At 42.7% G+C, this 27,923-nt stretch overlaps 1 protein-coding gene across 6 annotated transcripts in view; it reads right to left on the bottom strand.

The window, feature by feature from the left end:
• The window catches only part of Tbc1d1 (TBC1 domain family member 1), a 220,626-nt gene that overhangs the window by 150,391 nt on the left and 42,312 nt on the right, over window positions 1-27,923 (bottom strand). The window contains exon 1 of one of the 6 annotated variants that reach the window (XM_063240410.1): window positions 3,486-3,633. The exons of the other annotated variants lie outside the window; for them this stretch is intronic. Coding sequence (XP_063096480.1) covers window positions 3,486-3,515 — 30 coding nt within the window. The 5' untranslated portion in view covers window positions 3,516-3,633. Of the gene's footprint in view, window positions 1-3,485; window positions 3,634-27,923 lie in introns of those variants that run through there. 6 annotated transcript variants of the gene reach the window in all.

The following is a 27,923-nucleotide window of genomic DNA, read 5'->3' as shown; positions in this document are numbered from 1 at the left end:
ACTACCCAAATCTAAGCTAAGAGAACATCAGCAACCTGATTGGGCTCTCTGTGTTCATCTAAAATATCCATCATCTGATACTGTCCTCTCTTTTATACCCAATAGCTTCCCACTGCACTTAAAAACAAATCCAATGCTATATACACTGTGCCAGCTGGGTCTGGATTCCCAGGCTCGGGACCCATCGCTCTGTACTCCATTACCCAGCCATCTTCCTGCTGCTCCACTGGAGTACACACACCCAGGGCCCTCTTATCGCTTGGAGGAAACACCACCCTGCACTGCCTGAGCCCCTCCTCCACTTATTTTTCCCTACCTTCCTAGTGCTAACCACCATCAAAAGTAGGTAGTTTAGCTTTTTGCTTATTGCTTTATTGTCTCTCCCATGTAGAAAGTAAGCTCAGTAAAAATAAGGAACAAGTCTCTTTATTGCAAAATAGTTTATCAAAAAGGATTTGGCAGCCAGTAGTTGCTCCACACACATCTGTTTTGAATAGGTTTATGAGATGATATGCTGAAAGATTGCTAGAAACCTGTGTTTTAGGCAAAGCCAAAGTGCAAAACACTTGTGTTTACATAAAAACATTCATGGGCCACCAATAATTCATTTTAAAAAAGGATTCCTTCCCAAATGCATTTTTAATGTCTTATAAACCTCCACTATGCACATCTTTATAAAAAGACTAAATCTAGCCAGGCGTGGTGGCACACACTTGTTATTCCAACTATTCAGGAGACTGAGGCTGGAAGACCGTAAGTGTGAGGCCAGTCTGGGCAATGTGGAGAGCACCGACAGAGGGCCAAATCTACTGCACAAAGTGAATCAGCACCTCAGGATACAGATGCTGGGATGCTGCCTGGTACACAGAAGGTAATCAATGAACACTTGCTGAATAAACACATGAGCACTGGAGAACAGTTAATACACAGCATAAATTACATGAAACTATACGGATTTGAAACAGCAACTGTAGTTATATTCAGCTCTCATTTTTCATTTTATCTGATGAACTGACATATATTTAAAATCCATTATCTTGACTGACTAGCAATAATCTCAGCTCAATCTTAGCAATAAATCCAGAAAGTGAGCCAAAATTCTGCCAACGTTAGTTTTCACTGACATACACATAGAAATATAAATATACCCAAATCCATGGATTGTTGCAGACATCTGTGGGTTTGGTGTAAAAAATCACAAAGGTTGACAAGTTCATTTTTATTTTCACTCTTATAAAAAAAATCAAGCGTCTCCAGTAAAACACTAATGAAACCCTGGCCCAATATGCAATGCAAGGTACACCTAATCTAATATTCCAAATCATGGCCAATTAAAACAAAAAGTGCATATTACTTTGTCTTTTTATTTAATGGCTAATTCTTTAAAACAAAACTCTTCCCTATTTTTGGCTTTATTCCTACATCATGAAATTACACATTCAATATTCATGCAAAATTAATGCATCACTGAAAACAAATTCATGTCTACTTGTCCATCTGCATGTACGGGACACCCACTCCCTTCTCTTTCCCTACCAGCTGTTAGTTAGAGTAGCAAAGGTCAAATGGAAAAAGAACCAGCTGACTAGCTGGATGTGCAGGTGTTTGTGTGGGTTATGTGCTTGTGTGCCTTTGCTTGTTCTTAAAAGCTATTTAAAAATCAAATATAAATTCACTTTGAGATTATGCACATTTGGTGTATTATCTACACCTTTTGTCTCTAGAGCATTCTCTACTACATAAATGTGTTAGTAACTTAATCTTTTCTTCACATACCAGTGTCCGTGGAATGTCACTTTTACCATCAATAATTCAAGAAATGAACTTTCAAAAGAATAAAAATTTCACATTCTAAAATATCAGGCCAGTAGTGATGGCAGGTGCCTGTAATCAAAGGACTTGGGAGGATTTATGAGTTGAGGACCAGCCTGGGCTACATAGTGAATCCCTGTCTCAAAAAACCAGCCCCCCAAAATAAAATGTCTCACAGGATAAGACACTGTTTTAAAAAAAGAATTTTTTTTAAATAATTCAGGATATAACAATACAACTAGCAGACAGCGAAACAAAATAAAATGTAAAATAAACACACTTTAAAGAATTATGCGACAGGTAGACCCATTTGCTTCAAACATTTTTTTTGCTACTGCTACTCTGTAGTTTAAATATTAATTTTGGAATAACATGATTTGGAACTTAAATTAGTTATCAACACACAGTTCAGGTAAATGAACTCTTTGGAGGAGGATGATCAATCTTCATAAATGTCTTGGATGGGTTTTTTTTTGTTTTGTTTTGTTTTGACCAGTACCAGGGATCGAACTCACGACCACGCGCTTCACACACACACACACACACACACACACACACACACACACACACACACACATACACACACAGTTTACTTCCTACCAGTTTTGGAATAAAACAACTCAGTGAGTCTCAATTTGTTGGTTTTTCCCCTTTGGCCTTACAAGTACACAAAGGGGACTCAAATTCTCAATCTAGAGTAAGTAAAATACATTTAGACAACACACTCTTAAATTATGTAATATTATTATTACGTGGAATGTCACTTTTACCATCAATAACCCAAGAAATGAACTTTCAAAAGAATAAAAATTTCACATTCTAAAATATTTAACTTTATTTATAAGAGATGATTCTTCAAACTCTAAAATAAGGGCACAGTCATTCGCTTTTTTCCAATCCAAAAGTACATAATGGCTCGAAACTTTGGCAAGGCGTCTCATTTTACCACCAGTTGTGTTTCAGGATGTGATTCGGGGAAAGTTATTACATGCCTGTCTTAATAAATGGTGTTACTGGATTCTGTGTCTCCGTTATCATTTAAATTACAGGTGAGGCCACATCTGCTCACAAACAGGTATTCACAAAAATGTAACCAGCAAATGAATACTAGAACAGCCTTGCCTCATAACCAGATCCACAACCAGCACCTAATTATCATTTGTAAAGGGTCAGCGAGCTGGCTAACGGGTTCCCCGGCTGCGAGCTGACCTCTCAGCCTGCCCCTCGGGAAGCCGGCCTCGCCGGGGTCAGCAGGGGCCGAGCCCTCGCGGGTGAGCAGCCGAGTGACCCGCAGGTCCTCGAAGGCTCACACACCTGGTCCCGCGGGCGGAGCCTCGGGAACCCCACTGCGCCCCAGCAGGCGGGAGCCTGGAACCTCACCGACCCCGGACGTTAGGGGCGTGGAACTGCCTGGCATTTGTAACGCTCAGTTATTCTCAAAGCTGCAGTCTGCGAGAAATTAAAACTTTACGGACTCAGAAAGTAAAAGGGACCCCAGAAGCTGCCCTGACGGTGGGGTTGGGGGTCGCGGGGGGCACCGCGTCCCTCCCGGGGGCGCAGCCACGCGTGGGTCCCGCCCGCCCGCCGCGCGGCGCACGCCGATGAATGAAAGCCGGGGTCCCCACCCGCCGCCCCGCCGCCCCGGCCCGCGGCCGAGCCCCGACGCCGCCTACCTTGGCCACCCAGCTGAACAATGGTGACATCGCGGGCCGCGGCGGCTCCTCGCCCGCCCGCCCGCCGATCCCGCTCACTCCCGCCACCCGCCCGTGGGCCCGCGGACGGCCGGGGGCGGGCTCGGGGCGCGGCGGGGCCCGGGCATCCTCCCCCCGCGGGGCGGCGCGCTCCTCCCCGCTCGTCACGGCCCGCGAGGTCGCGCCCGCCGGCGGCCGGGCCCAGAAAGGGAAGTGGGAGGGGAGAGCGGGGAGGGGAGGGGAGGGGAGAGCGGGGAGGGGGCGGCCGCGAGGGGGAGGGGAGGGGAGCGGGGAGGAGGGGAGGGGAGCGAGCGCGGCCGACCCCGCCCTCGGCCCGCCCACCCGGCGCCCGCTGGGGGTCGCCCAGCTCCGGGGCTCCTGGGCTGCTGGGAAAGCTGGGCTTTCCAGGCCTCAGGGCCGGTTCTTAACTTTCACAAATCTATGCTGTCTGCTCTCTCGGTCGCTCTCTGTCTCTCTCTTTCTGCCTCTGTTTAAAAACCGCAGAGTTGGAGGGAACGCAAAGCCCGCCCAACTTTCCAAGGGTTACCTCCACCCCGGTGCCGCTTCTTCCTTAAGCGCGCTGGATTGCTGGTAACAAAAGGGTCAGTGTTTCCCCCGCGCCTAATACCTTTATGTAATCAGAGGTGGTTTTCTTAGAGTCGTAAAACTCTGCTACTGAGACTTGAAATGGGGCACAGGCTAAAAAACCTGCAGCACCAGCCTGCTGGACTTGGCGGCAACCTGAGAAAGGTTGATTGCACCGGTTTTCTTCTGCCCCGAGGCAAGAAGTTGAAACTAGGGGTCAGTTTATGGTTAGAAAGTTAGCTGAGTTTCAAACCCAGACACTCCTAAGGTTCCTGTTTTGAAGAGAAAAGGAAAAAAGTCCAAAGGTCTAGCAGCTGTTGTGTGACGTCGTGTCATGTGAATCTCATTCCTTGTGCTGCTCTGGTCCTCTGGCCCACCAGCTCATGATGGGTTCCTCGTTTCCTTTTCTTAGGAGAAGTGTGTGATTATATTCACAAAGAGATACAAAGACATTTTAACGTTGCTCCCTAAACATCTAGCATCTGAGTTTATGGGAGTCTGTTGGTTTTCTACAGATACACAATAAACCATCCCGACACTGAGAAGCTTGCAGAAACAATTTCTGTAGATCAGAAACCCAAGAGCATCTTAGCTGAATGCAGGTGGTCAAGGAAATAAATCTGGCCCACATTTGGAGCAGTTAAGAAAGAGGATGCATATCAAAAGGGAAGGATGGAGGAGGTAGGGTTCAGCCTCTCCCTACTCCCTCAGGGTACACAAGATGTTAGACATAAAGGAGTGGTAAAAGTCTAGAGTGATAGCATTCTATAAAGGGTACAGAAATTCAAAGGAGCATCCTGGGAAGCACTTTTCCCTGAAGATCACTAAGAGGTGGGAAAGCGGAGTGCTGTGCAACCTTTCAACCAAGTGTTTCTTGTTACCGCACCACTCTCCAAAAGAGAAGAGCTGAAGGCTAACTGCTCCATTAAGAACGTTGGCCTCGCCCACCTTGTTTCTTACCCTGTGATCCCTAGGCCAACAGTCATGCATCAACTGCTTGTTCTCTAGAAATGCAGGATCTCAGGTCTTTCCCTCACGTTTTTTCATGATTTCTGGGGTGATACTGTGATATACATATGAGGTGGGGAAGGGTTCACAGACGCCTTCTCCAAGGCAGACCACAGAAACTAAAATTTCTCTCCCCCAAGTACATCACCGCACCTGTAGTCTTCTCCCACCCTTCTGTTTTGCAGCTGGCCATAAAGAAACCATGAGAGCCGCTCTTGTCTAATGGCAGACCCTCCTCATTCCACAGGGGTAAACTCTCAAGGCCAAGAAGGATGCTGAAGCCTACAACCCTACCTGGTTTCCTTACCCAGTCCATTAGCAGCCATGTCTATGCAACAAAGTCATCAAAAACAAAGCCCAAGGTACAGAGCTGGGCAGCTTTTGCACAGTTGACCACAGTGAGCTTCCTATAGAGGGACTTGGAGTTCTGCACCCCTTCTTTCAGACTTCTCTGCATCTATATTTTTATAAACCAGTAAATGTGTTTCCCTGAATCATGTGAACTAATCACACAAATTACAGAATTGTAGAAACCCTGTGTTAGCTACTTTTCTCATTGCTGGGACAGAATACCTGAAACCCACAAGTTAAAAGAAGAAAGATTTATTTCAGCCTGCAGTTTGTGGAAGTTTCAGTCCATAGCTAGCTTCAACGCAGGGTGGCATTGGCAAAGGGTCGCCTCACAGGAGAAAATGTTCACCGTGTGGCAGGAGAAAGGCAGCAGTCAGCAAGCAATAAAGCAGTGGTAGCAAACCTGCCTCCTTTCTGTCCATTTAGGCTGCAAGCTTATTGACTGGTACCATCCATACCCAAAATGGGGTTTCCATTATCCACGTCCTAACTTCCATTATCAACGCAATCCACATTTACACACCCAATCCAAACACCTTCAAAACTCCCCACACAAAGCTTTTAGGGGACATCTAGAAAGCCATAGTACTGATTTATATCAGGTGAGTCGGAGGCACAGGTAGAAAACATGGGGTCCGCAACTGGCATCTAAACTGGGGGAGGGTGCAGTCCTGGGGACTGAGCCCCCAAGCTGTCGCTTCACCATACATAATGTCAGAACTGAATTAGACTAAAGGATACCAGCAGGAGACTGCTGCTGCAGAATTAACTGCTTTGCTGGTTGGTGGGGAGAAATCACCACGTCTCTGGGGGTCACAGAAGTCTCCTTTGTTGACTATGGTTTGACAGTAGAGGAAAAGGAGGCAGTTTGTTTTTTTCTAAACACAGCAACGAGTTGGTATATTAAAGTTTGAGAAGCAGTATTATGTGAGATTCATTGACATTGGTCTTTAAAACAAATGCTCATAAACTACTGATCAACCTTTTGAGAAAGCCACTGGTGTGTTCCTGCGTGTGACCTTGCTGGGATGGTGTGAACCAGTTGGGTTGGCAAGACCCAGAGAGTTTTAGTGGGATTTGATAGGCTGGCCAAGATGAACCCATGACAAATATCATCCTGATTCTATCACTCCATCCCCAAACTGAGCTCGCCAGCAAGGCCCAAAACCTAGAGGCAACCTTTTGGAATGGATAGGAAGGAGGCCCTGGAACTGGCTAAAGAAGCTACAGTCACTGTAAATCTGTGACTGACCACAGACATGTTCTGCCACAGAAAGCAGAGAGATAGATTATACTAAATTTAGGAGAATACAAAGTAACTACACACACACACACACCGGTCATGGGGATTGAATCCAGGATGTCTACAATGAGCTATAATCACTATCTGTTTTTGTTTTGTAATTGGGGCAGAGTCTTGCTAAATCACTAAATTGTTCAGACTGAGCTTAAATATGTGATTTTTCAGCCTCAGCTTCCTGGAGTGCTGGGATTACAGGCATGGACCACCACACCCTGCTAAAAGTTGCATTTCTTGAAAAAAATAAATAAAATCTAATTAAATCCTGAATGTAACAGTCACAATGAAAAAGGGTGCAGACAGTGAAAAGGGGATGTGTTAAACTGAGATCCTGCCCTCCACTTGGATCCAGCCCCCTGGGTAGAGAGGCTCATGCAGATGCTCCATTGATCACGCTTAAGGTTTAGGTACCTTTTGTACTCTAGGCTTTCCCTCTGATCTGGATCTCCAGACCTGGTCCAGGGCCACACAGAATCATTCCTTTCATGGGGCAGCACAGCCATTCTACTGTGTGCGCTGGGTAGCAGTGATGTGTGGAGCTTTGACACCAAATACATTAAGAAATAGGCACATTAAAAAAAAAAAAAAAAAAAAAAAAAAAAAAGAAATAGGCACATTGTTAGGAATGGTGGCCCACACCTGTAATCCCAGCCCTCAGAAGGCTGAGAAGTAAGAGGCTCACCATAAATGCAACGCCAGCCTGGGCTACATAGGGAGACCTTATCTCAAAAGAAATAAAAAAATAAAAGAAATATGCACATTAAAGACCTTATTTTAATTTACCATATACAAGGAGCTTGCTGGTCACACTGCTCAAAGAAATTCTCTGTTCTAATCTAGAATTTCATTGAAAGGAAGCTGTTAATATCAGATAGTCTAACTGATCCTACACTCAAACCATTTTCCTTGCAATAACACTCTGCTTCTGTCTTCAAACCAGGTCCTTCCCCCATGCTGGGTCTTCCACTGTGAAAGGGCTGTGCTTACACCAGGCAGCAGTGATTTCTAACAGCTTTCGGGGGATTCTCATACAAACAGCAAGCAGCTGCCCCTCACCGGCACAGCAGTGCCCAGCTGCGTAGACCAGGTTTTCAGGGGTCAGCAGGTAACGTCAATGTGTGAAGAAGGCCAGTAAGGAATGAATGAACAGTGGCATCTAGAAAACCAGTGTTCTGTCACTGAAATGCCACACCTAGCCAAGCAAAATGTGTCAGCTGACTATACACAGCCAGGGAGGCCATCAGCAGTGCTGACTTCTGGTCTTCCTCACGGCTTGGTTATCTCTGACATTTATACTTTCTAATGAGAGGTTCTGATTGCCAGCACCACTTCCATAGTTCTAGATCGTTTATTAAACAAGACAAAAATGTCCACCATTGCCCTATGGAAAGCAACAGTCTCTTCAAATGGGACTGTAAAGCTCTAAACATGAGAATTCCCTACAGAAAATCCAATTCTGCTGTCTTTCTAAATGATTTTGTGCGTCTGAGACAGTCTCTTTATGTAGTCCAGGCCTGGAACTCTAATGGAGCCCCAGCTGGCGTCAAACTCATGGAAATCCTCTTGCCTCAGCCTCCCAACTGCTAGGATTATACAAGTGTGCCACTATATCCAGCTTCTAAATTACTTTAAAGGATGGTTTAACTTCTCACCATTTTAGTTTACCTCAAGTATTAAGGGACAGAAGTAAAAGATTACTTCCTAATACCCCTGACCCCCAACAAACCCAGGCATTCCTGCCCAGCTCTTCTGCCAAGTTCCTCCTTTGAGGAGCAGCACAGGCAGCAAAATGTCCTGAGAATCCAGGAGATGACAGGCAAACTGGGCTCCACAGACAAGCATGGAGGGCAGGGAATGGGCGTGCATGCAAAAGCATGACATCATTGGGCCAGTTTGTTTCTCCCCACCACAAGACCTGTTTAAAAATAGAGCCATTGTAATATCAACTCTACAAGGAAACGCCACTGACTTTCAAGTGAATCAGAACCACTTGGCCACTGATCAGAAACTTACTGAGTTCACAAACATAAATATTCATTAGCACCTATTGTATGGAGCGTCCCTCGTCCTTGCAAGGAATAGCAATGGGTGAGTCAGACCTAAATTTTCCCCTGCAGAGGCAAAAAGGATAGCAAGGGAAAAGAGTAGAAAATGCCACAGGAAAGGCCTAAGTGAAGCTTCCAATTTTCCCAGAAAAGGGAAAATAACTCCAGGCTACAAAGGAAAAATCAGCTTCCGGCCTGGAAGACATCAGATTTTTTGCAGATAATGGTAAAGGAGTGGACTTTCCAGGAATATAGACCAGCCAGGACATAGGCTTGTTCATTTCTGGAAATCTGGCCTTGTGTGGAAGGACATAGCAGAAAAACCAGCTTATATGGTAAAGACAGCATGGTACTAAGTGGTATACAGACATCCTTTACAGGCATAAAAGCTTGTCGCCAGAAAAGAGTATTTGTTAAAGGAGACTATCAAGTCCAGAAAACCCACAACTGAAAATTTCCTTCATGAATCGAAAACTTACATCCGTACAAAGATTTGTCCATGAATGTGCACAACAGCATGATCCACAAAAGCCAGAAAATCAAAACCACCTAAGTCTTTCAGCTGATAAATGGATAAACAGTACACCCATGTGACACGGCCCAGAGGATGGACCCAGGAAACATTATGCCAATTGAAATAAGATTGTCGTCATAAAGATGACAACTGCATGAACCCATTTATATGAAATATACAGGACAGGTGAATCTTTAGAGACAGAAAGTAGATTAGTGGTTGCCTGGAGGAATGAGAAAACAGAGATGGCTAAAGAGTGCAGGTTTTCTTTTTGCACTGAGGAAAATGTTGTTTTGGAATTAGATAGTGATGATTACACAACTTTGTTTGACAGGGTCACACTATTATGCAGTTGAGGCTAATTTCAAACTCAAGGTGATTCTCCTGCCTCAGCCTCCCGAGTGGTGGAATTACATGTGCCACCACACCCAGCTCCTACAATTTCTTTAATATACTAAAAACTAAATATATAAACTATGCATATCTTAATCATATCATATCTTAATCTCAAAAATCCATTACATGATGAGGACTGAATAGCGTTAGGTAAGTCAGTGCCCTGAATTAACTACATAATAATGGAACCCATGCTTAATAAAGTTGGTTTTAGGGTAAAATGAGACCAAGCGTGTCAGGCACCAAACCCCAGTCCTGGCACGCAGCAAGCAGGTGCTTAGTAAATGTTATCTGCAGCGGCGAGGGTAGCAGCGGCAGTGATTGCTCCCACAGTAATGATGGGCTTGATAAATTTTAAGTGTAGGCGTAAAACAGAAATGATGGGCCAGAAGCCTCAAGTTCAGGGGCAGGTTTATACAAAATATGAAAGTTCAAACAGTAAAGAGCGAAGGGAAGATTGTAAGTTAGACAAAACTAACTCCAGAACGAACGAATGGGCAGGCCACCAGGATGTCTCATGATGATTTCTTGCCATGAGTTGTTCTGTTTAGCAGCAAGACTGTTCCATTTATAACTTTAAGTCAGCCATTAATCATCAGGTAAAGTCCTGTCCTTCTGTGGGGGCAAAGACTTGGGTGTATGCAAGCAATATTAGCCTCCCTCACCTTTGGAAGTTCAAAACTTCTTCCCAAGCTTCAGATCCTGCTTCCTCACACTCTGGCTCTTCCATTCTCTGCCCCAGCTCCCCCAGCCACCCCGCTGTCTACATCCCTACTGCCCCTCAAGGACACAGCACCCTCAATAACATGTGAAAGTCACCAGAGTCACAGCGGAGTCTTCCCACAAAAGACTACTCGAACATCAGCTTCCAAGCAAAGGGCACTCAAAACCAGAAAAAGAACAAAAGAGTAGGATGACAGGTATAGGGCAAATTTGGTGAGAATTTATTTAGGGGAAAGCCATCAGTTCAGGTGATTACCTAAAGAACTTGCTACAGGTTGACGGTCTCTTCTCCAAAATGCTGCAGGTAATTTCATATGGTATTTTTAGTGTTCCTGCATTGTGGCTGTTAACTGTAGATCATGGTATGGAATTTTCCATTTATAGAACCATGTTAGTACTTAAAAGGTTTTAAATTTTAGAGTATTTTGGATTTTGGATTTTCTGGTTATGGATGCTCAACTTGAACTGTGATATATTCATCTCGACATTTAAATTAAGGTCTCTAACTTTGTATTTTGATTGGCTTGTTAAATTGTAGCTTCTTGTTAGGTAGGCTAACCCTAAGCAGATTTAATAAGAATGTTTTTAGTGGCTCTGGCCACCTTCCCTAAATTTACCTAAAAGCCATGCAAAATTAAAAGCTGGCTCCAATCCAACTAGAAATACTAAGAAGACTGACCACTGAGGATAAGCCATTGAACTTTGGCCTGAGGTCCATCCCCAGCCTGCACTGATTGATTGATTGATAGGATCTTGCTACATTGCCCAGGCTGGCCTCAAACTCGCATGCGCTTGGCTATGGATCCTCCTGAGTGGCGGTACCACATGCATGCATCACTGTGTCTGGCTTCTGGGTGCTGCCTGTTCTCCATGCACACAGAAGCTTCCCTGAAACAGAAAGTTACTTTATGACAAATTTATTCCTTCAATTAAAATAATAATTCATTAAACACTTAAGGCATTTCAAAACCAACTAATTATATTTTGCTATTTTGCTATTTAAATATCCATTCCCCTCTCAGTATTTTGTTTTATATGCACACCAGTCATGTTTGCCTTTTAGCTTATAAGATATTCCGAAAATAGAAACGTGTTCAACTATTTTTAGTTCAGTCTATAAAGTTTACCAAGTACTCTTCTTCCCAAAGCACTGTACACGTGTTTCAAATTCATGGAAAAACCCAGTGGTAATGAGATCATAAAAGAAAATACTGTAAAAACTCAGTCAAAGATTTTGATATCCACACCCTGTGCTGCAACTAAACACAGGTCCTCAGCTTTAAACTCAGGGTTTTTGTTTTGTTTTGCTTTGTTTTGTTTTTTAAAACAAGTTCTCACTCTGTAGTGTAGGCTAGGTTTTGAACTCACTTTGTAGCCCAGGGTGGCTTTATACTCATGATTCCTCTGTTTCAGCCTCCCAAGGGCTAAGATTACAGGTGTGTCCCACCATGCTTAGCAAATGCAGATATTTTACTGAAATTTATAACCAAAACAATATGGCCCACACCTGTAATCCCAGCACTCGGGAGGCTGAGGTAGGAGTTTTTCAGAAAGTTTGAGACCATCCTGGTCTACAAAGTTAGTTCAAGGTCAGCCTGAAACATATAGCAAAACCCTGTCTCAAAAAGATAAACAAAAAAGGAGAAAGAAACAAAAGAAAAAAACATGAAAATATCTTTTAGCATACCACTAACTTCACCAAGAAATAATTTTTTCTAAACTAAAAATTATGTTCCTCCTTAAACAGTAAATCCAGAAAGTCAGGTGTGGTGGCACATGCCTATAATCCCAGCATTTGGCAGGCTGAGGAAGGTGGATCACCATGAGATCAAGGCCAGACTGAGCTACATACATTAAGGACAGCCGGAACTATACAGTGAGCCATTGCTCAAAAAACAAAAAATAACAAATAAAAGTAAAGCCTCGCCAACTTTTGCACTTGTCTTGACCAGTTTTTTGTTCAGGACAACAAGAACCTAGAAAGAATGGGAGTCCCTAGAACTCCCAAATCCTGGTGAAGCCAGTCAAGATCAGGTATCTTTTCAATCTAGCCAGGGAGCTACAACATCTCAAATAATCTCCAGTAGGTAGAGTATATAGTACCTTTCAGCCAGAAGTAGCTATATAAAGACAGGACACCTCCACACCTTCAGCACCCCCTAAAGAACTGTGGGGATTTTATGCCACTCGGGAATAATGAAGCAGGAGAGTAGGTTATGGCAGACTGGCTGGGCAAGTGAGTGACCATCCATCAGAGATCTAGGAAGCATGTACCCAAGTCCTGCACCTAGAACCGATCAGAAAGTGCTACCTTCAAGTTTTCTCATGAGAAATCATCTGAATTACTTTTTTCATTGCTGAGACAAATACCCAACACATAAAGTTAAAAGGGGAAAGATTTATTTAGCTTACAGTTTGTAGAGTTATAATCCATAATCGGCTGGCTCCAAGGCAGGGAGGTGTATGGTAGAGGGTCAACAGTTCATAGTGGCAGAAGACAGCAAAGGCAACAAGAAAGAGAGGGACAAATCTGTTCCTGCCCCTTATATTATAAGCAGGCTACCCATCCTAAGGCAGCTATAGCACTCACATCTTCAGTCCCAGCAGTGGACCATGAATCCGTCACAAACTCTAGATTCAGCCACCTACACAAACCGTAGCAGAAATCAACCAGCTTGCTGATAGGACTGGCTAGATCCAGCATCAGCCTGAGGAGTGGGGGATACAAAAGATGGCCCCATTAAACTCCTAGTCAGAGCCCTTTCTTTCACAGTGGTCCAATCTCACCCTAACGTGCTGCTTCTCCTACTTCTGACTGGCTCACACTTAAGTCTGTAGAGCATGTTTGTTTTCCTGCCTTTAATAAATGTAAAACCTTGTGACCTTTTAAAAAAATCTTTAAACTCTAAACACAACTGAAGTTCTTTATAAATTTCCTTAATCTTTTCTACCCCTAAATTTGTGTGCTTCAATATGTGAGATCAGAACTGCATAGTAGGCACCTAAAAGAATGGCTACATTCCTGTGTCTGTCACTTATCTCTGAGAAAGAGCTACAACCCTTTGCACAGATGAGCAAAAAAATTTACATTTCTGTTTCCTTGCTATCACTGAACAGTCCAGCAAAAAGTCCACCAAACTATAAGTTATGGTGGATACACTGTGTCAATGTGAGAAGCTTAAAAAGTTTAGGGGTCCAGTAGGGAGTCAGGATCCTTACTTTGTAAAAATCCTCAGCCTGTGAAAGAGGAAGAGCAGTCATACCACCTATGCAAAGGTGGTGTGGCTGCTACACCCATCCTTGCTTACAATATAAAAGAGAATAGGCTTGTTCCCTCCCCATTTTTGTGTTGGCTGCTGCCTTGAAGTGTTGCCCCTGTGCCATCCACCCTGCCTTGGAGCCAGCTGATTATGGACTGAAACCTCCACAAATAGTGAGCTAAATAGGTTTTTCCTTCCTTCATTTTCGGTGTTTATTATTTTGTCTCAGCATCAAGAGACAAGTAACCAACACGCCATACACATGTGCAGCCTGGGTCCCTTCAGTGTGATTTTCAGGTGCATTGAATAAGCACAATTTCCAAAAATTAACATCCACACACGGAGCTCCTTGGTACATGCCCTCTAAAAACTTTGAGATTGGGGCTGGGGATTTAGCTCAGCGGCATAAGCGCCTGCCTTGCAAGCAGGCAGTCGTGAGTTCGATCCCCGGTACCGATAAAAAGGAAAAAGACAAAAAACAAAACAAAACAAAAAAAACTTTGAGATAAAAAGTATCTCTGGGTTTCAATGCTTAGGAAAGAAACACATAGACTATAAAATGAATCACCATCTGCATCCTAGTTTCTATTGACAACTAGAGAAGGTACAAAATTGAAAGCAACTTTCTCTGGCTTTAATAGATATAAGAGCTGAGACGATCTAAGAAAAAATGACTTCTCTCATTTGGGTTGGAATCTCATGCAATTTCTCAAACACTTAAGTGGGGAGACTGAATCATGCCTCTTTTCACTTGGAATTTTTCAAACATGATAGAGGTTATGTTCTGGGAGAAGTGAAGACAAATTCAGTCTGCAAATGAGGTTGAGTCATCTTGTAACACAAAATGTGCCACCCCTAGCCAGTATACTTCAATTTCTTAGTTGCCCAGATAATAGTTCCTGTTTAGTTCTGGTTGCTCCTGTCTTTTAGAAATAGCTGGCCACTGTGATGCATAGCTGATTACTATGACGCAAATTGCATAAACCAAACCCCAATTGACAAGCCATTTTGCTTCTGTACTTCCTGCTTGTTTATCCCACATAAGCCCTAGAGCACCAGAGATCATGACCTGGTATTTTGGGAATGATCCCGATCAGTGCCTAACGACATAAATAACTCTGCCTCCAAATCCTAGGAGTCATTTTGGTGTTTCTGCTTGCTGCTGCAATCTAAAGCAGTCTGATTTCTTTGCACATGGATTTGCTCTCTATGAGGCTTTCTATGAGGCAGCTCAGGAAGAACACAGACAGGGCCAGGTGTCCAGGTGTATGTTACTAGTTTTTATCTGTTGGCAAATAGCTGTGTGGCCTCAGGCAGTTCATGCCATATCTCTGAACCTGTTTCTACCTGCAAATTGTGAAAGTTAGACTTAAATTTCCACAGTCCCTTCCAAGGAGCCCTCAGGACACTAAATTCAGTGCCCATGATGGATTTGGATCTGGCAGCCTTAGCTAGAATTAAACATAGCTGCTCACCACTCTTAAGATCATTTTATCAGAAAGGCTCCAAAACTTTGGAGCTTTTCCATAAACCTACAGTCAGGTCCTTATTTCAGGTGAGAAGAGCATAAGAATGCATGCCAATTCAGTGGTTGGAGTCACTTGCCTCCTCTCTGACCAAGGCCAATGGTCAAAAACAAAGTAAGCAATATCCACTGAGTACTTACTGAATAGCTGATGTTTTCACATAATATCTCACTAATGAGGGAAATACAGTAGTTGCAGAACATGTGTACTGAGTGCTTGGTACCTGCCAGACACTGCTAAACCCAGCATGTGTCTGGACAGCATTCATTATGCCCAGGCATCACTCTAACAATCTAGAATGTGAGAAGTAGGAAATATATGACCTATTCATGTTGAGAAACTGAGCACATTGTAGGAAAGATCTAGGCCCAGGCACTGCCAATTTAACCTCATATTCCCAACTATTATGTCAAAACCTTGTGGGGGTTATTTATTTTACCCTTATATTCATAAGGGTAAAAAAATCACCCAAGGCCATGCCCGGGTAGAGTACAGGCTGTCTGTGCCCTGGTACACTGCCTTCCTGGGCCACCTGAAGGTCAGAAGTCCTGCAAGCAGATCCTAACTGCAATAAACACAGAGTTTTGGGCTTTAAGACTCCAGGAGTCTGGTTTGGCCAAGAGAGGTTCTCAAGATAGCCACCAGGACCTGGAAGTTAACATCAGCTTTTTCAGGAAAGGGATTTGGCATCTGTCATAGAGCTGGGGAGTGGGTCAATGCTAGAAGAGTAGGTAAGAGTGGGCAGCAGATAAATAAATGAGTGAATGAGAGAAAAAGGAAAGGGAAAGAAAGAAAAGACAAAGGAAGCAAGTTCTCTTTGGGTCTGAGGCAGCAAGGAGACACGCAGAAATGAGGAACCTTATCAGGGAGACACACCAGGAAATGAGGAAACTGCTCACTGAGTTCCTGTCTGGAGTTGCAGGCCAGACCAACCTGAACCCTAGACAGTGGGCAGGACTTCTCGGTGTGGAGGAGGCAGGGCAGTGGTCCACCTATGAAATGCTGGCTTAGAGTGAGCTGCAGCAAGTTACTGAGATTAATGAACCCATGGAAGTATCTACTCCAATGATTCTTCCAGGCACTTAATAGATACCTATTATACATCACTGCATACCGACCCTTGGGGATCTACAGGAAACATCTACCTGCCTCTAGAGGAGTATATTATGGTCCAGTGAGCCCAGACAGCAAGTAAACAGGAAATGACACGATTAGGGGACAGCAGCAAGAGAAGGAGGAGAGAGAAAGCTCAGGAAATGACACGATTAGGGGACAGCAGCAAGAGAAGGAGGAGAGAGAAAGCTATGAGAGTCTTCACAGATGTCTTACTTTTCATTGTGAGGACAAAATACCCAATGTCTGCAAGTTAAAGGAGGAAAAGTTTATTGTAGTTCATAGTTTATAAAGGTTTCAGTTCATAGTGGGATGGCTCCAAGGGAAGGGCAGCATGGCAGAGGGGCATGGCAGCGAAGAAGCAGTTCATGGCAGAGCAGGCAGGAGGCAGCAAAGCACTCAGCCTCCCTTTCTCTTTTATTCCATTCAGGCTGCAAGCCTATTGGTTGTTGTCACCCACACCCAGGGTGAGGCTTCCCTTTCTCCACATCCAGAACTATGCAAAACCTATCAGTGGGATAATTTAGTTATCACACGCCCTTAATCCATATTCACACACAGATCCAGCCATGTCCAAAAATCTCCACCTATGAGCATATGAGGCTTTGTGGGGGTACATCTAGATACATAATGGTAGGTATACAGAGAAAGCCCCAACCCAACACCAGGGCCTTATAGGACAGCATACAGTAGCTTAAGCAAGCACCTGCATACCAAGTAGAAATTAATGAGTTAAGAGAAGAGAGAGATTATTCCTAATTTATAAAGGCCTAGAATCTGATACTGGACTTTTTTTTATATCATCCTTTTTTTTAAAGTTTTTTTTTTTTCATCTATATGAAGGAGGACAGGGTCTTACTACATAGTACAGGCTGTCCTTGAACTCACTGTGTAACCCAAGCTGGCTTCAAAGTCATGATCTTTCTGCCTCAGCCTCCCAAGTGCTGCTATTATAGACACATGGCCACCATGCCCAGCTGCTAATATTTTTAAATTGTAAAATTAAATAGCGAAAGAAAGACACCCATTACTATGTGTTATGGTTTGTGTTAGGATGCCCTCCCACACACACACCTCATGCACTCATGGAGGCAGCTGAATCTGGCATTTGTGATTGGTTTGTTGTCTAGTACTGGGATTGCAGTGTGAGTGCCATACTCACCCAGTGGCAGGGAGCTGGCATACAATATAAGGGCGGGAAACAGGTGTGATTTCCCCCCTGTTGTTCTTTCGCTCTTTCACTTGCAGCCACCATGAATGGCTGCCCCTCAGCCACACCACCCTGCATTAGGCCAGTTGAGTATGGACTGAAACCTCCAAAAACTGTAAGCTTCCTTTTGGGCATCAGGTATTTTGTCTCAGCAGCAGGAAAAAAGCAACCAAGACACTGGTTTAAATGTGATTTGTTCCCTCCAGAACTCATGCTGAAAGGTGACTGCCATTGTGCCAGTCTTGGGAGGTAGGGCCTAGCGGGAGTTATCTGGCTCATGGAATTAATCCCTACACCCTCATCACCCTCATGTATGAATTAATGCCTCTCCGGTGGAGATGAGTGAACTATTCCAAGAGTGTGGTCTCCTTTTTTGTCTTGCACATGTGCCTATTTGTTCTTGTACATTCTGCTATGAATTGAAGCCCATGAGAAACCCACCAAATGTAGCAGCCTCATCTTGAACATCTTAGCATCTGGAATCACGAGCCAAGTCAATCTCTATTCTTTATGAGTTATCTAACCTCAACTACTCTGTTATAACAACAAAACATGGACTGACATTGATGTTAGCTACTACCTAACCTTAACAGTTTCAGACATTTTATACAAATGCACACATAGGTATTTTTAAAGAATTAAATGTTATTTATAGTGTTTTCCCTCTATTCCAAGAGGTAACCGACGTCTTGCTCTGGGTGAAGCTTGTGTCTTTCTCCTTCTGGTTTTATATGTTAACCTCATAGATATCAATCACAAACACCATAATGTAACATTTTGAGCTTTTAAAATTTTCGGTACATGATATCACCCAGCACATTTTGGAAACTGCTTTCTATATTCAACAGCTGAATATTAGTTTATATTTAATTGCTGATTAGTATTCAATTATATGACTATTCCATAGTTTTATTACCTACTCCCTTTTTAATGAATATTTAGATTTCCCCCCTTTTTTAATACCACAGCAATAATGCCCTACAAGTTTTATCCTTGTACGCATGTCCAGTCACTGGGTGTTTTATTTTGTGGTGTTACAACAAATTACTATGACTGGGTGGCTTACATAAGAAACATTTATTTCTCATGATTATGAAGGATGGGAAGTCTGAAGTGCAAGTGCCAGCACATCCAGGGTACACTGAGGTTCTGCTTCCTGGTTTGCACACAGCTGTCTTCCTGTATGCTCAGCAGATAGTCAAGAGGGAGGGTGGAAGCAAATTGTCCTGTGTTTATTCTCAGATGGGCCCTAATCCTAGCATGAGGGCTCCATTCTCATGAGCTAATTACCTCCCCACAATCCTTAATACTAACCCTTGGGGCATGCTGTTTCCACATGGGAATTTAGGGGGACACAGCATGCAGTCCACAGCACTGAGCTAAGGTATCCACATCTGCAACTTCACTGCCCAGTGCCTTATTCCTCTCCAGAAGAATCTTACCAATTTATGCCCACCACAGACCTGTGTTCCCCTTTCCTTGCCAATGCTGCAGTTACCAGACTCTGAATGTTTGCAAACCTAGTGAGTATGAAATGTTATTTTCTTACTTTAATCCACCTTTCTCTGCATGCCCATTGTTATATGTTAAATGATTATTTACATTTCTTCTTCCATAAATTTTTTTAGTCCTTTTACTAGTCCATTTTTGTGTTGGGCTTTTATTTTATAAGTGATTTGTACAAGTTCATTGTATTGTGTGTGGACACATTTTTTATCAATTGTTTTCTGACCTACCAATTATCTTAAAACAATACTATTAAGGGAATCAGTTAAGAAGTGAATATAGGGCCAGGCATTTAGCTCAGTGGCGTAAGTGCCTGCCTGGCAAGGGTGAGGTCATGAGTTCAATCTCTAGTACCAAAAAAATGAATATAAACTAGTAAATATGCATAGCTTCAACTAAATGATTTTTACCAAGCTTAGCAGTGGACCTGGCTTATCATTTCTCAATAGTTTCATATACCACAGCCTAGGACATCGTATCAGAAGAGCTGACGTTCATCACCAAAGAGGTGTTTAAATGATATGATTAGTGACTGTGATGGAGATGTTATAGACCCTAGAGGCGCTGCAGATTGTGACCCTGAGCTGACTACAGATTCTTTAAATCAAAGACCAGCTTATCATTAGACTTACGGTAGTTCTTAAAATATTTTTTGTCCATTTTTTTTTTTGTTTAACTTGATTGACTTATTTCAGATTAGAATTGGAATATCCTCAGAATAATCCTTAAAAATTAGTAATAATGTACCCAAAACTTAACTAACATCCTCCTAATGAAATCCTCAGGATATTAGAACAGAAAGTTATCATACAGCTAAAATCTCTTTATTTATAGGTGGTAGGACAGAGAGATTGCATACTTCATTTATTTATTCAACAAATATGCATTAAGTTTATACTGTAATAGATTATCTTCTGAGTGTTCAATAGGTGCCAGACATTAAGCTAAAAGTTTTACACAATTTTAAACATTAAATGTTTAAAAGCTAAACAATTAAATATACTTAAATGTTTCCAACAACAGTTTTAAGAGGTAAAATTCGACCATTCAAACAGTTTGCCCTATGCCTTTAGGTGAAGGAAGTAGAGTTAACACCCTGGGAACCTGATTCTGGTCTTGTCATGGGGCATGCAGAGGGGCTTGCCCTGAGTTCAGGATACAGCAATATGAATCTCAACAGAGAATGGGATCCAGCATTTACACAATACTCTCCTCAGAAGATGAAGCCCAGTTCTTCTGGTGGAGGTGACAATCAGGAGCAGCAGCTGCTGTTTACACTTATCACTACCCCAAGACAACAACTACTTACATGCAGAAGCTCAGCACAGTTAGCTCTAAAACAAGGATAAGTACTTGAACTTCATGATGAACAAAGCGATTGCCACCTCTACCATTGCAGGGCACTTAGTCTAGTGGAGAACACAGGCAATCAACAAGCAACCTCTGAAATATTTTATGATTTAAGTTTCTATACTTCAGAAACCTTCTCTGGATTTAATTAATTTATTTATTTTTTATTGGTACTGGGGATCGAACTCACGACCACGTGCTTGCAAGGCACGCGTTTATGCTGCTGAGCTAAATCCCCAGCCCCTTCTCTGGCTTTTAAATACCACAGAAGAAAAAAAAAAAATTGGGCAGCCGGAGACCACAAGATTCTCTTTCTTATAGGAATAGCACAGCAGCCAGGGCGTGAAACTTGCTCTTTTTTTTTTTTTTTTTTGGCAGAGGTTAGTTCTGAACATCCTTTGAGAAAGAATCTAGAATTTTTGGCTTGCCATTACCTGTGATGGTCCTAAAGAAGCCACACCTGCTTGGGTTTTTGTGGAATAACACATTTGGAGACGTAATCATTATGACCTGCTTTTGCAGCAGCAGCAAACCTACCCACATGTCTGATAAAAATGAGCTTCTGATCTAGAAAGCTAAGTCTTGGAATTCAGCAACCACAGAGGAGCCCTTTCAGCCTTGGCATGATCAGAACTGACACCAAATACCCATGTCTCTGTCACAGCTTTGGACAGAACATGAGGCAAGGACATAAAAGTGCTCTAAGTTATAAGCTACTAGAAGCTAAGCCAAAACACATGAATATTGGACCAGGATATAGCTCAGTGGCACAGTGCCTGCCTGGCAAGCATGAGGATATGAGTTCAATCTCTAGTACCAAAACATCATGAATATTGTTTTACTCTACAGACATTTTAAAATAATCTATGTTGCTAGATAGCTAGCTACAGATATGTTCCTAGCTACAGATATGTTTTCTGTTTATTCAATATTCCACTTGATTCTTAATCTACTCTGATTATCTTGCTTGGCTTCTCGGACCTCAAGGTTTCCATCTGGCTTATGGTAGGCTGTGAATGAAAGATGTGGGAAGTTCTTGACTTGACCCTGGCCTTTCCCACTCTACTCCTTGCTATTTCCTGTGTCCTTTTTCTCTAAAGGAGTAAATCATGTTTGTCCAAAAGAGGGAACTCAGGACAGCAGCAGTATGCAAGCAGGGGACAGCTGAAGGAGGAAAAGAGGGAACACGGTCAGTTATACTTAAATAGAATGTTAATAATAGCAGAAATCATTGTGGTGATAACCCATTTACATACAGAGAGCATGGTCAGGGTGCCAGTATGACTCCATACAAACAGCATAGACCTGAGTTCACACAGACCTGCTCAGGAATCTCAGTGGCTTCATTCTGCTCACAGATCTGGGCAAGTTATTTGACATCCAAGCCTTTAGCCACATCTATAAAATGGAAGTAACATCCATAGACAGTGAAGCATTGAAAATGTACAAAACTTCCTAGATAAACTGCACAACAAGCACTGAGTCACCAGCAGCTGCCTTTAGAGCATTCTAGTTTATAACGTACTCTCGCATACAAGATTTCACTTCTTACTAACCTTTAATAAATCTTCCTCTTTTGACTAATGCAGTGCCCTCAAAATTCCTCTAATTGCAAGATGTCAAGCCAACATGTTCACCCTGAATTACCTCTTTTGCCAACTCTGTTGATAGTGGAAATAATTCCATGATGCAGTGGGTCTTTAGTCTGTTTTCTACTACCACAACAGAATACCTGAGACTAAGTTATAAAGAAAAGAGGTGTATTTAACTCACAGACCTAGAGGCTGGCGTCACTCGTGGGGAAGCCTAAGGGTAAGTGGGCATAGAAGAGACAAAGCACGAAGGGCGGTCGCACTTGATAAAAACCCACTCTCTAGAAAGTGAATTCAGTCAAGAAAGGTGTTAATGCATTCACCAAGGTGCTTTCCCCCGATCCAAACACCAGCCACCTGGCCTCACTTCTCAACACTGTTGCACTGGGGATCAAAACATGACAGGAGTTTTGGTGCGGACAGACCATACTGGAACCACAGGGCAGCAGTGAGGACCTTCAGGAGACCCCCATCTGGGTGACTTGACTACAAACAATGCTTGTCGTGTGCACAGGCTGTGGGAATGCTGGAATGACTGCATACATTTTCCAATCCTCCTCCAACCTAGTTCAGCCTCTCGATTCATAGCAACTAAGGCTCACTTCTGTTTTGAAGGCTTAAAGATAAATTAGAGACAATTTTGCAGAGAGCTCTTTCAATTCAATGATAAATATGCTTTTCACCAAATCCATTTCGGGAACCGTTAATTCATGGCCACGTGTGTGCTCGTAATTGAGCTCATAGGCAAAACTATGCCTCCATATACAATATACCTATATTTAAGGCCTCTTTACATACAAAGGGCCATTCAAAGATATAATTAGAACTCTCACACTTAACCTGATACAACCATGGCTTTAGCCTGGTGTGGCAGGGGATCGACTTCATCACTACATGAAACCTGTGAACTCGAGGTCCTCTGGGGTCCGGTGGGGAGCATAAACCTGTAATACCCCCAGTAGGAGGCAACATGGAGTAGGGAGACCCAAGAGAGGGGGTTCCACAGTTTGCAAATGCTTAAATGGAATTGCTTTTCTTTCAACAAGACAGTAGAATTTTTTTGAAGTTTATAATTTGCAACTTTGTTGCATTATACCATTAGGAGAAACTATTTCTGATCATCTCCTTTTGAAGTGTTACTTGCTTGCAGCCAGGCTCATAGAATCCAGGGCTTGGATAGAACCACATGCCAGGGAAGAGTACTACTAGTGGGTTCATCCTCAGTCCTGTTAAGTGTTTTGACAGTGTTTTTGTGAATAGCCACAAAATGGTTCTCTAGCTGGACATGGTGGCCGATACCTATAATCCCAGCTGCTGAAGGGGCCATCCTGGACAAATGAATGAGTCTTGGTCTCAAAATAAAAATTTTTAAAAAGGATTGAGGATATGGCTTAGTGGTAGAGTGCTTCAGCTAGCATGGATGAAGCGCTGAGTTCAAATCCTGGCACTGAAAAAAAAACAGCAAAACATTTATCTCGATTTGGATAGAAATAATTCAAGTAAAAGACTAAGTGCACAGGCCCTAAAGAAGGGACAAAGATTGGTGAGGAAGAACTGAGAAAGCAAGTCCAGTCTGGAAAAGTTTTCTGGAGGGCGTGGTATTTGAGCTGGGTGACATGGAATACTTATGTAGAGAAAAAGAAAACCTTTCTGGGGAAAGGAAACAATAAGGAGCAAAAAGGTGAAAGCTATTGGCAAAATAAGCAATCCATTTGCTCTTGGATTAGAGAGAAAAGTCTAAAAGCATCATCTGGACCAGACCGCCAGGCCAAGGCATCTGGTGTTTATTGGTTTGGGATGAACGTGGACCGCTCAGAGCATGGGTTTTCTAGGTGAAGTCATACTGGCACCCTGACCAGTGCTGCGCTTAGAAACTCTTACCACGAAGCATGCATTTTTCCTAGACAAGTAGGAAAAATCTTCACTGTTCAGCATATGTTTTTAAAAGTAAACTTGATCACAAATGTATGGAAGAAAAAAGGGCATAAAAACTGGCAACCAGTCCAGCCTCTGAGACCATCTGTGTTTCCAGCACTCTGAGTAGAGATCATCAAATACAGAGGTTTGTTTTTTAAGAAAAAAACATGTTAACTATCGCTGAAGTCATATATTTCAGCTAAGGTTTCCATGAGTGGCTGCTGATAATTTTATCTGCCATTTTAAAATAAAATATACATCAACAGGACATCATGAAAAACTGCCATGTGTTGCTTTATCAATGGAAGGAAGGAAGGAAGGAAAGGAGGGAGGGAGGAGGCAGACGACATGTCAGGAAACATAAATCAAGTGCAAGAACTGACTTTTTAAAAAAAGTAATAATGGCAAAACACAAAAACATTAGCAATCTGTTCTGAACTTTCACACAAAAAAAGTGTCTGGAATAAAACATAAATTGAAGTTTAGAGTCAGAAAGGCCATGTTAGAATCTCAACTCTCTCTCTCTCTCTCTCTCTCTCTCTCTCTGTCTATCTATCTATCTATGTATCTATATTTACAGATAAATGTTCTTATTTCCATTGTTTATTACCATAGGAATTGTGAGGGATAAAAGCATTGTGTAACATCACACATCAATATATACACGTGATTCCTTCTTCTGGAGAGAAGAGGACAAGCCTGCCATGCGGCATTGCTGTGGGCAGGGGCTGTTCAATTCTCCCCACCCAGAGAGCATCCCGCGTCTGTGTGCCTCCCTCATGCAAGGGGCGCAGATGACCCCACACCAGAAAACAGTACAGGAATCCTTCATGTCTCGCTGTGGCAAGCATCAAGTGACTGCTCTGGGAGAGTTCCTTGTACTAGTCCTCTTTTCTTAGCAGAGCAAAGTCACCTCAGCTTCTTAAAATGTTAAAGCAAAGCACATCAAGGACAGTATGCTGAAGTGTGTTCATTTATCCACAAATATTTACTGCGCATCTATTTGGGGGTCAGGCCATGTCTAGGCTAAGAGGTTACACTTGTGAGCTATACAAACAAACCCCTGCTCTCATGAAACCTATGTCCTAGTGAAGAAAAACAAGAATAGAGTTTTAACCATGCTGTATAGTAGAAGTGCACTAAAAGTAGACTATGTTGGTTACAATCTGTACCCGTGCGATTTTGTACACATCTGTGAAAACCGAAAAGTACAAATTTGGAGGAAAAGCTGTTTTGCTGTTAACACTTATTATTCTTGGCACACAGGTGCGTGATGGATAAGGGCAGGGGTTTTTTTTTTTGAAAAGAGCAACAATGGAAACTGCACATTGCATTGTGTAAGGCAGCGGGGTTACAATACTTCCTCCTTCTCCATGGGTGCCTGAAATCTTGGATAGTACCAAACCCTCTGTATGCAACATTGTTTCCTGAACAATCACTCCCTTGATAAAATCTGATTTATAAATTAAATACGGTAAGAAATTAACCACAGCAGTAATTAAATAGAGCCCAATGTCCTATAATAAAGTTATGTAAATGCGGTAAATGTGGTTTCTCAAACTGTCTTATACTTTTACCTTCTAAAGTAAGACTCCTTTTCGATGTATCTCACACACAAATTTTCCATAGAGGGAAGGGTTTATGGTCATGCGAGGAACGAGGTTGAGTGGGAAACTTAAGACTTTTCCCATGTGCAGTTCACAGCAGAGCTCGAGCTCCTCTGAGAATCTAATGTGATCGGTGATCGACAGCAGGCAGAGCTGAGGCAGTGACGGGAATGACGAAGAGATAAAATTAAACACAGAGGAAGCTTGGCTTGCCTGCCCTCTGCTCACCTCCCACTGTTCCACAGCCCAGTGCTTGGAGATTACTGGCATATCACAGTCATGAGTTGGCAGCATCATGACTGTTCTACTTTGGGGTCGTTATTAAATAAAATAAGGGCTCTCTGAACACAAGCACTGCAATACTGCAACAGTTCACTTGGTAACTGGATGACTAGTAGGTGAGTAGCATATGCAGTGTGGATACGCTAAGCACAGAAATCACACACTGGAGCCAAGTGTGATGGTACACACCTGCAATTCCAGTACTTGGGAGGCTGAGGTAGGAGGATCACCATGAGTTCAAGGACAACCTGGGCTACATAGCAAGACCCTCAATAAATAAATAAATAAATAAATAAAATCACATTCCAGAAGTGAGATTTATTTCATCACACTACTCAGAAGCCATGCACTCTAAAATGAAACTCCAGAACAGGGGTTTCACTGCAAATGTACTTACAGAAATCTGTCCATATGTCTGTAGCACCTTGGTGAAAAGCTAACAGAAGCACATATTCTAGCAGCAAGAGAGAGAGGACAGTTCCTTGTTTACATTTTATAATTTCTTAAATTTTTCATAATGTATGATATATGATCATTTTTCATAATGATCTTTAACTTGATTATACATAATTTTTCAAATAAATAAAAAATTAAAAACTGAATTAGCGAGAGAAGATAGTTCACTATATATGGGCATACAGATGAGCTCATGGCACACTGAGTGGAAAATTAACCTGGGCACGGTAGTCCACGTCTATCTTCCCAGCCCTCTGGAAGGTTGCAAGTTCGAGCTCAGCCTGGTCAACTTAGCAACTTAGTGAGACCCAGGCGCAAAGTTAAAAGGGATGGGGACGTAGCTCAGTTTGAAGGCACTGGGTACCTAAAAAAAGTGGAAAATCAAGGTTGTAGGGCTTTGCATCCCATGATTATATAGGTGTTAAATACATGGGTGTTTAAAATAGTCAACTCAAGTTAGAGAACTGAGTGATGTAATCCGATCAAAGTCTCAGTGAGTCATTTCTCTTCCTCGTCACCACAGGCAGTGCCCGTAACCACAGACTTCTGCCTGGAGCGGCCTTTCCAGTGCACTCACCTCCACCCCACCTGCAACTGCTCTGAGTCAGTGCTCTGACTGGCTCTGATGGCTTCCGAGGTCTCCTTGCCACTCCCTTGTGGCCAGTTTATGCCTCAAAATACGAATCTGATCATGTCACTATCTGTATTCTCCAGCAATGACTGAATCAGGTCCATTTAATTTCCAAGCTCCTTCCAAATCTGGCCTCCACCAATCTGTGGCAGATATGGATTCCCGCTTACTAACAATTCTCCCATTTCTTCTTTGCTACCAAAACCTTGATTTTGTTGAGACAATGGACAGAGACACTTGATCTCAGTGTTGGCTCCACAGGATGCTCATAAGTTGGCACATATTAGGTAATTAGCTTTTTTAATTGAAGAAATGAATAGTATACATTAATAGTAGAGGACTGAGTAATAGAACGTCCAGTGTATACCACCTGATACGATTCCTCTTCCAAGCTATCAATCTAAAAATATGCATTGTAAACCCAGTGTGATGATGTATACCTGTAATCCCAGCACATGGGAGATTGAGGCAAGAGAATCACCATGAATTCCAAGCCAGCCTGGACTACACAGTGAGGCCTTGTGCCAAAAGATAATAATAAAATAAAATAAAAATCCACACTGTGGCCCAGGTCTGGCTAAGGAGATAACAGAGGACATTTGTGCCACTCTTCTTCCCTGGAACTGACTTGTACAAGAAGCTATAGCAGCCGTCTCACAAACCAAACCAAACCAAAATCCAGGAAGCCAACATGCTTATGACAACTGAGTAGAATAAAATGAAAGCTTGTGTACTAATGATGTGGGTGCAGCCACTCTGAAATTGCTTCCCTCCAGTCCTTATTAAGGGGGATATCCTAATATCTTTATTGCCTAAACCACATTTTAATGTCTGTGAATCACTTGGGGCTCTCATTAAAGTGAAAATCTAGAATCAGTAGCTTGGAAGGCAGGGCCCGAGAATCTATATTAATAACAGGATCACTGAGGCAGGCACGGTGGTGCACTTGGGAAGCTGAAAGGGATCTGGTGAGCTGAAGCCCAGTTTGGGCTACAAAGTGTAGTTCAAGGCCAGCCCGAACTGCATAGCAAGACTCTGTCTCAAAAAA

This window comes from Cavia porcellus, unplaced genomic scaffold (assembly GCF_034190915.1).
Source record: "Cavia porcellus strain 051 isolate PalLab524CR breed Dunkin Hartley unplaced genomic scaffold, mCavPor4.1 scaffold_30, whole genome shotgun sequence".
Taxonomy (NCBI): domain Eukaryota; kingdom Metazoa; phylum Chordata; class Mammalia; order Rodentia; family Caviidae; genus Cavia; species Cavia porcellus.
Note: the sequence above shows the minus strand (reverse complement) of the source record. Positions and strands in the feature narration are given on the sequence as shown.